This window comes from Meleagris gallopavo, chromosome 25 (genome assembly GCF_000146605.3).
Source record: "Meleagris gallopavo isolate NT-WF06-2002-E0010 breed Aviagen turkey brand Nicholas breeding stock chromosome 25, Turkey_5.1, whole genome shotgun sequence".
In the NCBI taxonomy this organism is placed as follows: domain Eukaryota; kingdom Metazoa; phylum Chordata; class Aves; order Galliformes; family Phasianidae; genus Meleagris; species Meleagris gallopavo.
The window spans coordinates 2,785,527-2,796,987 of NC_015035.2; the positions used below are offsets into that span (position 1 = coordinate 2,785,527).

The window sequence follows — 11,461 nt, forward strand, 5'->3', positions numbered from 1 at the left end:
GAAAAGAAAAATAAATTGTTTGGGCAGTCCTATGGGCATGCACTATTTTTAGCTGCTCTTCCCTTCCAGCTGACGCATCAATTCCTAAAAACATTTGAAAACGAGTCGTTTTTAAATTGCCCTGATACACGTGTAGTGGCACTAGATGGGGTGCTTGGAAGCGACAAAGTTAAGGATTCAGTGTAGTGCATCCGAAACAGGAATTCATTCATTTTTGACCAGGTGAAAAGCTGCAAGTGCTGAAAGCAAAACTCCAGGAGGCCATGAAGCTCCGCAGGACTGAGGAGCGCCAGAAACGGCAAGCGTTGTTCAAACTGGATAATGAGGAGCTGCTGGAGGAGGAGGAGGAGGAGGAAGAGATGACAGATGAGTCTGAGGAAGAGGAGGAAGGCGATCATGAGGTCTGTGTGCAACATATTCACGTCACCCACTCAGATTCTCCATTCTGGTTCTCCTCAATGAAAGTAGACTTTTGTGCACTCCTAATATTGGGTGATTGCCAGTAAATCTTCTCAGAAAAGAAAACAACAAAACAAGACAAAACCCTATGGTTATCTTGTACAGATTTTTTAGTATTTTAAACTGAATTTATTAGTATTTATTTGCCTAAAAAGCATTAAAAGCTAATGTACAAAAAATTTTGGTGTCACTCATATAAATGTCTGGCCTTGTTCCTAGCAGTGGACAATTTCTGTGGAATGGATGCATACCTGTCTGACCTGGGGTGGAGTTTGCCACAGATTTTTGTATTTAAAGAGGGTCAGAATAATGAGCCTATTTTGAGCACTTCTGTGCCAGCTGTCTTAGAGTCCAATGGGGGTATGGAAGAACTGAGTGTCACTCAGTGCTCTCCTCCATATGTTAGAACATTTTCTCAAAACACTTGCAAGAAGGGTGACAGCTCTAACTATAATCACAATGTATCTGCTGTACTTGGGGATGTTCTTTAGGCTGTGGAATATCTGCTTGATGAGGCAGAGGAAGACAATGAAGATTTGGAAGAGAAACAAGTTGAAGACGGTGATAAAGAAACTGACAGAGAGTCAATTGATGGAGAAAAGGTGGAGCAATCTGTGGACTGTGCTTCTGTTCCCAAACTGCCTTCAACAGAGTCTACACTGATGCTCTTCAAGGACAGCTCCTCCAAAATGGGGTAAGACAACAAAACTTAAAAAATTGTTCTTGAGCAATTTTAATCATGGTTAGTATTTCTAATAGATATTTTGATACCTCATTTCTTGCAGTTAGGCATGATAGATAATGGCACTTAATCTCATGTATGTTAACAAATACCTTTCTTTTAATTAATTACAGGTACTCTCTTCCTGATGAGAAACACGAAAGCGAAGAAGCTGCAGACAAAGAACCTACCAAGTCAGGTAAAGTAGAAGTGCTACATTAGCTGGCCTTCATTTTTATTTTTTTCACGTGGCACATACAGATATTTCTTCAGATATTTGGGATTTGTATTTGACACTGTTCTGATTTCATTAGCTGTGTATTCTCATGGTATCACTATGAAAGTTATGACTGAAAACTTAGGAGAGGATGGAGGGGAAAAAAAGAGGAAAGTAAAGTTCAAAGTAATGCTGGGAAAAAAAATGAACAATCGAAATTCAGTAAGATTAAATTCAGTTTCAAAAAGTGCAATATGAAACCTTTATGGAAAAAAAATCAAGCATAAAATCTTGAATTCTTCACAAGATGTCAATGTTGTAAAATAGTATCTTGAGGTTATACTGGACCACCAAAGAGAAAATAAGCATTATATTGAAACTCTCTTTTCAGAAGATGATGATTCATTTTCTCTACCAACACCAGCAAAAGAGAATAGCCACAACAGCAGCTTTGAGTTGATTGGCTCCATGATTCCATCATATCAGCCCTGTAACAAACAGATGTCGCGTGGAGGGAACTTTTTACCTGCAGCAGGAGGTTTCAGGTCACCTTCCCCAGGTTTTTTCAAAACAAGTTTTATCAGCTCTGCTTCCAAGGTAAGGCTCTTTCTCCTGTCTGTGTCTTATATGAACATGATGAATAAATGTATTTTATCCTGCCATATTTTTGGAAAAAATAACACAAGAAGAAGGCATCTAGCCAAATGCTATTGTATGAGAAAGATTTCAGAAAAGCAAACGTCCCTGGAGTTTAAAATGTCCCTAAAGCTTCAAAGAGAAGATGCTGTAATCTGATTTTTGATCTCTGAAATACGTCTGCTTTAAATATATTTGCACAGCATTTGACTTCAGCGACTCTGGGATTTATCAGAGCAACTTGGAAATATTTAACTTCTTTTTATCCCTAAAAATATTGTAAATGTTTATCTGGTTCTTGCTTTTGATTTCTAGGATTGCAAAGTAATTAATTTGTTTATTTTACCTTCTTTTGCCTAGAGCTCGGGAAAGATGTCTGAGCCCTCTCTTCCCATAGAAGATTCCCAGGACCTGTATAATGCCTCCCCTGAACCAAAGAGTTTATTTCCAGGGGCTGGAGAATCCCAGTTTCAATTTTCTCTGGAAGATGACACCCAGAGCCAGCTGCTTGATGCGGATGGGTAAGTTACAGATGTAAAGGATGATATTTGGTGTCCTGTAACAGAAGTAGAACATACAGGACAGCAAGATTTTGCTAACTGCAGGCTTTCTTTCAGGTTCTTGAATGTTGGACAACACAGAAATAAATACCAGTCCTCAAAGCACAGGCTGACTCTTGCCAGTATGGATGAGAATGCAATGGATGCCAACATGGATGAATTATTGGACTTGTGTTCTGGACAGTTTAGCAGTCAAGCCGAGCACGTGCCAAGTACCAGCAGCAACAAGAAACAAAACATGGAAGAACTGCTCAATCTTTGCTCTGGAAAATTTGTGACTCAGAGTATGTCCTGAATTCTACCCCCAGCTTTGCTGCTGACTGGGTTTCTGAGCTTTACACTAACATTCGTTCCAGTTCTGTGCAATAATGCAGAATGTGGAACTTGAGAGACTTCTCAGAGCTGTAATAATTTGTTGGTGCATGCTAGCTGTCATTTCTAAGATGTACTCTGACATTCTAAAAGTTAAAACGTACCTGTCTAGTAAGTTGTCACCTCACTGTTTTTTTTTTTGTAGCAGATTCTCCAACGTGGGCATCATCAGTATCTTCCAAGGCAGAAAAAGACAGTGACTTAGAGGACCCAATGGCAGAAGCACTGGCACTTTGTTCAGGCTCCTTCCCCACGGACAGGTTAGCATTATTCTTCAGGGATTTACAGAAGCTTCTAGTGGTAGTTGTCTCATTTCACTCATTTTCCCCTAGGGAGGAGGAAGATGAGGAGCACGAGGAGCTTGGTGACTTTCAGCTTGTAACAGATGACAATGCTTTTGATAGTGAAGAGGTATGAAATGATAAAGCAAAGCAGAATGGTGTGGCATTCTGACTCAGAACTCAGCTTATCTACTTCATTTTTTAATATATTTATCAATGCAAAATGCAGTGTCATCCAGAACAAGGTAATGGAAAAAATAGAAAGCAATTTAGACCATTTAAAATGTCAACTTAAGATCCAGAATAGCATAATATTAACACAGTAAATCTTTTTTAAGTTCTCTGCTGTTTTATTCTGTGTTTATGGACTGAAGGACAGAAGAAGCTATCATTACAAAGCAATCCACTTTTAGATAGAAATTCATTCCCATGAACTTTCACAGGATGAAAAGAGTGGAGATGATGGTGAAGAAGCAGAAGTAAGTGATGAAGAAGAACTACTGAGACATAGAGAGGGCTCGAAGAAAAAACTGTAAGTGCTGGTGGTTGTTTTTTGCATTGATGCTGCCAAACTGCATGGGTTAACTGTGCTGCTGGTTGGCTGGAGAGAATTTCCATTATAATTTCCATTACAGAGGGAAATGAAAAGGCCAGGATGATAGCAGTGCAGGAATTTCTTCACCAAAACACGGTTGCAATGTATCACTGTCATTCTTCAAGTCTTGAGGTCTTTATTCATTCTAGTAGGCAACACATCTTGTTGACAGTTATCATCGTCACATTTGGCAAGCAATTGACAAGCAGTCTAATGGATGACAATAATTTGGGGTTGTGTGTTGGCAGGCTCTATATGTAAATGTGCAAGAACTCTCAGGTCTTATGAGTCATGATTTCTCTTTGAGAATATGTGCTAATCTTACATCTAAAGACAGACCTTACTTTCAGAAGACTTATATGATAATAATTGATCTACCAAACTAAACTCTTCTAACATTCTTTGGCAGAAATCTGGAGGATTTCATGGAAGATGAGGCAGAGCTGTCAGGAAGCGACGTGGGAAGTGAGGATGAGTATGATGGAGAAGACCTGAATGAATATGAAGAAGAGATTATTGACGAGGAACTCCCTAACGAAGCGGAATTAGAAAGTCAAGTTCAAAAACTACACATGTCAGTGGCCTCATTGGTGTACATTTGTGTGCGTGGTGAGGTTATGGCTCTTAGATGTAATGTGCACTGACCCTCTCCCTTTTGTTTGCATTGATAGGAAGGCAGTGCTTGATGATGACAAGCGTCAGTTACGCTTGTACCAAGAGAGGTACCTCATCGATGGTGACCTGCACAGCGATGGCCCTGGCAGAATGAGGAGGTTCAGATGGAAAAACATAGGTGCCTTTCTGATCCATGGGGAGATGGGATGAAAGGTTAGAGAGAAGATGTGTGATTTTTTTTTTTTTTCTTTTTCTAGATGATGCTTCCCAGATGGACTTGTTTCAGAGGGATTCTGATAACGAAGATGAAAATGAACAGTTTGATGAAACAGAAGTAAAATGGAGGAAAGAGAGATTTGAACGAGAGCAGTGGCTTCGTGAGCAGGTAGTAGCTACCAGAAGGGCATCTCGTTCAGTCCTTCTTTGTACCATTTGTGACATTCTGGAAAAAATACCATTCACAGATTTATCTTTATAATGGAAAGACGTGGCCTACTTAAATTACTGAATGTTCATTCCTAATACGAGCTCTTTCAATTTTACAAAATATCTTTTCTCTGCTACAGAAGGAAAAAAATAAAGAGCAGCAGGAGGAGGAGGAGGAGGAGGAGATCGGTGAAGACAGTCAGTTCATGAAACTAGCCAAAAAAGTAACTGCAAAGTCCCTACAGAAGAGAGGTGGGTTTCTTCTTTTTTTTTTTTAATTTCTGAAGTGACAACCAAAGAGGAGAGCTTAACTTCCAGTCATTGTTAGCTAGTCTCCAGGGAGCCAGGCTAGGGATCAGCAAACCCCAGCATCTAGTTTTCTTAGGCCAGCCCAAGATTTTGTCACTTGAGCTTCAAAAAGATAAAGATAGAAAAGCACTGAGAACATCAGTCTGCAAGCTTATTTGTAATGGTGTGTACTTAATAAAATACTTTGTTACCTCTGGAAAACAAGTGCTATGGAGTGAAAGTAAATTCCTCTGCATTTTTTTAGTCTCTCACTCTTCGTTTGTCATCCTTTAAATCACAAACAGACTTCTAAGTGACATGTTTCCTAGCAGCTTCTCCAAATATCTGTGGCTTAAAGAAAAACTGTAAGGTCCTGAAAATACATTCAGGTTTTCCCTGATTGTAGTAAAAACGTGACTCTTTCAAGTGTGCAGAATTGTTTCAAAACCAAATTTTCCCTTCTAAATGGCAGTACTAATTGCCAGAGCAATCTTACCAGCTGAACAGCTCGTAGGATAGCTCAGTGCAGGTTGTTGGGTTTTTTTCTGTCTACAGTATGTTGTCAATTCTAAATTTCTCAGTTTGATATAAAGTTATATTCTTCCAAACTAAGTTCAGAAACTGATGTTCTCCTGTTTGTCTCTGCTAGCAAGCCCTGCAGTAGTGGTACAAGATGCAAAGCTATTGCCCACGAACCCATTTGAAGCATTCAGACCTGCCAGTGACATCCAGGTTGGTATTGGTTCTGGAAAATGATATTTCCAAACTGCATCTGAAGGACACTGCAGAGTCAGCTGAGCCTAGATTCCACCTATGAGTGGTTTGTAAGATAGTGAGGAAATAGTGGTAGCAAGTAACATTTTGCTACACAACATTCCTTTCTATTGAGGGTAATCTGCTGCTAAAAAGAGCTATCTTGTTCATGTGAGTGGTTTAATGCAACATTTCTTTGTTCTTCAGATTAAAAATGGGTCTCTCTTGAATAGACCCAAAGATATCCTTCAGAAACTAGCAGCGATGTCAGATCTTAACCCAAATGCACCTCGGAACTCCAGGAATTTTGTCTTTCACACACTTTCCCCAGACAAGCATGAAGAGGCAAAGGAGAAATCAAAACATCAGGTAAAGATTTGTGTAGGAGTATGCTCCAGTTCTGCAGATTGTTTGAACATACAGACACCAAACACTGCTGAATAGTTAAGAGCACCGCTGTTTTAAATATTCTCTATGATTTCCTGTTGTGCAGGAATGTGATCTCACACCAAATAACTCTGTCATAATTCAGAATTTAATCTTGGAGTACTTCATGTGTACTCTCTTCCTCTCTAGGTGAAAAAAAGAGGTCCTTCTGCAGCAATAACATCTCTTGCCAAACGACCCAGGGTTGACAGCACAGAGCAAACGAGTCAAAGCCGAAGCATATTCCAGTACTTGGAGAGCTGAATGTTTTTGTGTAGGGCCAGAAGTTACATCTCGTCTCTCTGTCAGTTGCAGGCTGATCTGCAGATCTCAGCCAGCAATCATCAGGAAGGTAAACAAACTGCTGTACGTTGTTCTCTCTGCTCCTGCTTTCTTCTTTCCAGTACTTTTCAAGCAATGGTCAAGTTTGTTCTGGTTTCACTTAGCACTCCATGGCAGTTGGGAGCACAAAATCCATGCTTGGCTTGGAATGAATGCAAACTTGGTCTAAGCATTAAGGAAACTTACACTGCTGTGAGATTCTGTGAGGATGGTAGACAAGTTTCAGTGTTACATTTTCATCTGGAATCATCGTTGGTGTGATAGGTGTGATGCAGAAATGCTGCAGTTAGCTCAAGGCACAGGTGAAGTATTTCTGCAGTTTTAGGTAAGAAGAAAGCAGTGTTAGTTATGTTAGGATGTCTGTTGTTTGCACTTGCAGTACTAAGGAGCCGTGGCTTCCTTCAGTGTCTTATTTTCTGTTAAGCATTTATTAGCTTCATAACTTCAGAAGCTCTAATTTACATTTGTAATTTATGTTTAAAAAAAAAAAGGGCCCCAGCCTTTTATGAGGCAGTGTGATAGGAATGTCTGTCACATTTTCTTTTCCTTTTTATATTCATACACATGCATATGAGTAACAGATGTGGGAGAGGAAAAGGAGATGTGCAGGTTGGAGCTTTAATTTTTAATTTTTGCTTTTTTTTTGCCCAACTGAAAAGTGGTGTAAATTATCCCACCCCCGATTTTCATCCACACTGTGCTCTGCCATCACAAATAATCTGGTTCTGAACAGCGAGAAGTGAAGAGCCCTCTCTGGAAGGAGGATATTAGAATAAAGAACCATTACTCACAGCCATTCTAAGTAGTGTGAAAGAAACTTGAGGTGGAATACACAGCATTTCTGACCTTTCTGAGGAGATGCTGAGTGTGTTTAAATTAGATGCCATGTTATGGTAGCACAGTGGCCTGCTCTGTAGAACTAAAGGCAGTGTCACATCCTGAGGCTGCTCACTGTCAGAGAGTTGTGTACATTTTGTAACATCTGAAGCATATGCCCAGTGTGTGACGTGTAAAATATTTTACTGTATATTATGTTTATAAAGAACTATGGTACCAATTGCAGTGCAATTTCACAATAAAACAGGTTTTTAATGTACAGGATTTTACTTGGCTGTGTGCATGGGTTTGGTTTTGTTGTTTGTTTGTTTTTTTTTTTCCTAAAAAATGCTAACCTCTGTTTTCTTCTGTCATTGTTGTTTTGTTTTTCTCCATTGCTGCTTTGCCATCTCGTGTATCCACAGCTGAGGCCATGGCAAGGAACAGCTGCAGTGCCACTGGAATATAACAGAACAACCCCCTGGTGTTCACTGGGGCATAAATTCTCAGATCCTCAAGTCTTTGACTTAGGTTGTCTTCTTAGGGCTAAGAACTTTATGCAAGTACGTTTCTTTTTGCTGCTTCAGTAGTTTTGGTTTTGTTCCTGGACAAAACTTACTTCAGCATAGGCTCGAGGCATGCCTACCACTGCTCAGACCTGGGTTTGAATTGTGGCCCAGGTGTGGCATCTCAACCAGCCTCCCAGAATAGTTGGGTTTTGGTTTGTTTTCCTCAAATATCCTTTGAGGTTGCATGTAGAGCAAGGCTGGAATTCATTCCAGCTGGGCACGCTGCTCCTGGCAATGCACATGCAGTAACTTGGCTTCTGTAGTGCTCTGTGTGAGCAGAAGCTGCTTTTCAATGAAAAACAACTCAGTGGTTTATTTCCAGCTGTGATGGTAACCTTGTGCCAGCTGAGAGCCCTCTCTTACTGGGGCCAAAAGGTGAGTGTGCAAAGGGTGAGAGCAGTGTTGCACACGGGGGCCTGAGCTGCTGAGTCCCTCTAAATCAGGAACTGAAGGTGAGGTCAGAGGGGCAGCACAAATGTTTTGTGTCAGATGTCCTCTGAAGGACAGCATAACTGAAAGGAGGTTTCCTAACGTACAGTTCATTCTCTACAACAGTTGTTTGCACTGGTTTCTATGCTGTGCAAATTCAGCAGGTTTACTGGACAGAAGCATTGAAAGCTGCAGAATTCAGCATCTTTCAGTAATTTTGCCAATCTGCCCACCACTAGGGAGCAGCAAGAGAATGCTCTTCCCCTGGCAGAAGAGGAAGGGCTTACATTAAAGCTCAAACTATACTCTGACTCAAAGGGGAATTGTTGCAGTTTTCCATGCTCTGTGATGTTGCAAAGAATTCAATTAGCCTCTTCCCTAATTAGACTTGTAATTGCTGCATTTTTGCATTAGAAGGATTTAAAAGCCCAGCTGAGGAAGAGCACCTTCAGAGGCTGTGCCATGGGGCTCTCAGTGCCCTGCTCAGCCTGCAGCAGCCGCAGAGCTGTTTGCTTTGCTGGCCCTTCTGAGCAGAGCTGACCTCCAGGAAGATTTTTTGCATGGTCTGGAGCTGAGCGCCCAAGCAGAAAAATACTATGGGGCACAAAGAGCTCCAACATTGGACCGTGTTCCATTGGAAGGCTTCTGGTGATGGCTGCTCAGAATAAATATTTCCCCCGCCGCGGTGTTTCAGGAGTTTGGGGTTTGTTCAGTCCTGCTGTTCCCTACTTGAGCAGTTCATGGTGTGGGAGGAATCCTGCCTTGGGTGCAGTGCTGGAGGAGGCAGCAGTGAGGGGCTGCTCTGCATCCTCCCTGCACCCAACCCCACCTGTCTGGCACGTTTGCTCCGCTTTGCCTTCTCATTTTCAAGAATCGATTCTGCTCAACCCTCCTGGCACTGACTGCACTCGTGTTAACAGGGAGAGAAATCTCCCTCTGCTGCTGCAGGGAGCGCCGAGAGCCATCCAGACTGGGGGGGGAAGAGCTGAATGCTGGGCCGAGCAGAGAGCAGCAAAAGGGTGGGAATGAGAGGAGCAGAGGGGTGGGAAGGAGAACCCCGCAGCCATAGGGAGGGCAGCCAAGGGCAGAACCGTCTCCCCGGAGCACCCTGAGCCTGCAGGAATTGCTCCCACCGCTCGGTTCCTTGCTTTTCCCATCTGATTGTTTCTTGGGCTCGTTCCTAGCGGTCGTTTTTGTCTTTGTGTGAGAGCCAGCTCTTGCTGGGATGCATGGTTTTCATCCCCAATAAGGAGCTGCGTCTTCCAGTGTGACCCCTGCACTGGGAGCTGGGCACAGCACTGCCTGCGGGGCTTCTTAGGAACCTGAATGGAGGGAAAGAAACTAAAACAGAACTTAAGATCAGAGGGAAGGAACAGTCCTGCACTAAAGGTTAACATTGCAGACACGTTTATAATCACTGCCTTTGCTGCTGTGCAGCTCCGTGGGGCTCCAGGCACTCACTGCATCATGTCTTCTTTTCCTCTTTTAGCCAAGAGACCGAAAGGAAGAGAGTAAAAAAACTGTTTGTCTTGTCTAATTTAATTTATGTTATTTATCAAACAGACAGGTTATTTGGGAAGCCAGATGGACCCAGGCTAAAATCATCTGTATTTCCAACATGTGAAAAACGATGTCAGAGTGGACACCTGAAGAGAGGCGTGTGTGTGGTGGGTGCTGAGCACACAGACCGAACCTCAGCTGCCCCAGGTCCCCCATCAGCTGTCCCAGAGCCACTGTGAGGGTTAAAGGACAGAAAGAGCCCCAGGCACCACTCACATGTGGACGGGGATGGCTCTGGAGCAGCCCTGTCCTGGTTCTTTCCCCTTGCTGGCTTTTAACCCTTGTTAGTGGCTGCACCCATTCTCCAGGAGAGATGAATGGAGCACAGCTCTGGGCCTTTTGCTTGTGTTTGGTTTCAGAACAGGCAGGTGATGTGCTGTGTTCAGCACCCCTCTCTTTTCCTTCAGGTTTTCCCCCTTAGAAAAGGAGACACGGAAAACAGAGCAGCAGAAATAGGAAGAGGGCAACCATGTTCTAGTCTGATGCGGAGTCTCCCTGGGAAATACCCCCAAGCCTTGGGGAGCAGGGCTGCCTTTATTGGGTGAGCTGCAAAGCAAAACTTCTGTTCTCTACCAACTACTGGTCGTTAGTACGAATGCTAACACGGTGTGTGCTCAGCTGGACAGATGTTCAGTCCTGGCGGGTTGTTATTTGCTCCTGTATCGTCCACAAGCACAGTTTATGGCCAACTCCAGCAATGCTCCTCTATACAGCAGCAATCTGTACGATTTCTGTAATGAAACAAAACAACATACAGGATTGCTTTGCGTGGCAGAGGGGCGAGAAGCAAACCGCTTTGCAAGTGATTAACTTTATTTTGAAGCTCATATTTCTCCCCTGCTCCTCGAGGCTGTTCTCATGCAACCCTCTCTGCGCTGCTCCCCCTGCAACGTCCCATTGATTCCCAATAGCTGATGGTGGTCGTGCAGGTGGTGATGGAGGAGCAGCCCCAGATGCCCTCATAGGGCGACGTCCCACTGCCCCAAACCCACAGTGCCCAAGGAGGTGCCGGGAGCCCTCTGGCTATTCCAGGTGGTAATTAATGGGGAGAGGCCCCCAAGGAAGGTTCCCTGATGCCTGGAGCCTTGCTGTGTCCCTAATTTCCAGCCCCCCGGGTCAGTTGAGACAGATTTCTGTGCAGAAAGTGTAATTAATGGCTGAGGCACTCAAGATATTAATAGGTGGTATTTCCACATTCCTATTTTACATTAAGCCTGAAGGAGGGCTTTGAACACCCCCCGACCCTTCACAATTAAATACCAGCTTAGAAAAGCAGTTTTCCCTTCCTTCCTTCACTCCCGCTGCCCGGCCCAATGCCGGGGGGTGCTGCCCAGCTGCAGGATGCTCGGGGGCACACGGGGTCCCTACCCCCCATTCCCTGGGCAGGCACAGAGCA

At 43.2% G+C, this 11,461-nt stretch overlaps 1 protein-coding gene across 3 annotated transcripts; it reads left to right on the forward strand.

Annotated features, from left to right (window-relative positions):
• Positions 1–201: 201 nt before the first annotated feature.
• LOC100543387 (claspin) lies at positions 202–7,797 on the forward strand. Of its 3 annotated transcripts, none has more exons than XM_019622796.2 (16): positions 202–401; positions 951–1,153; positions 1,315–1,379; positions 1,789–1,994; positions 2,394–2,554; positions 2,651–2,877; positions 3,111–3,225; positions 3,298–3,376; positions 3,690–3,778; positions 4,251–4,415; positions 4,513–4,634; positions 4,714–4,841; positions 5,023–5,134; positions 5,820–5,902; positions 6,131–6,292; positions 6,500–7,797. In XM_019622796.2, the coding sequence occupies exons 1-16, from the start codon at positions 264–266 to the stop codon at positions 6,611–6,613; spliced, it is 2,169 nt and encodes a 722-aa protein (XP_019478341.2). In that variant the 5' UTR covers positions 202–263; the 3' UTR covers positions 6,614–7,797. The 3 variants fall into 3 exon arrangements, with proteins under 3 accessions (XP_019478341.2, XP_031412658.1, XP_031412659.1); XM_031556798.1 differs by having other exon boundaries at positions 3,114–3,225; XM_031556799.1 differs by having other exon boundaries at positions 1,792–1,994.
• The last annotated feature ends 3,664 nt before the right edge of the window (positions 7,798–11,461 follow it).

Excerpts from the sequence above, each read along its gene's own strand:
- LOC100543387 (XM_019622796.2), top strand. The coding sequence starts at position 264 with ATGAAGCTCCGCAGGACTGAGGAGCGCCAGAAACGGCAAGCGTTGTTC. Across the intron at positions 3,226-3,297 it reads GGCTCCTTCCCCACGGACAG|GGAGGAGGAAGATGAGGAGC; the intron begins GTTAGCATTATT and ends ATTTTCCCCTAG. Across the intron at positions 4,635-4,713 it reads GTTCAGATGGAAAAACATAG|ATGATGCTTCCCAGATGGAC; the intron begins GTGCCTTTCTGA and ends TTCTTTTTCTAG.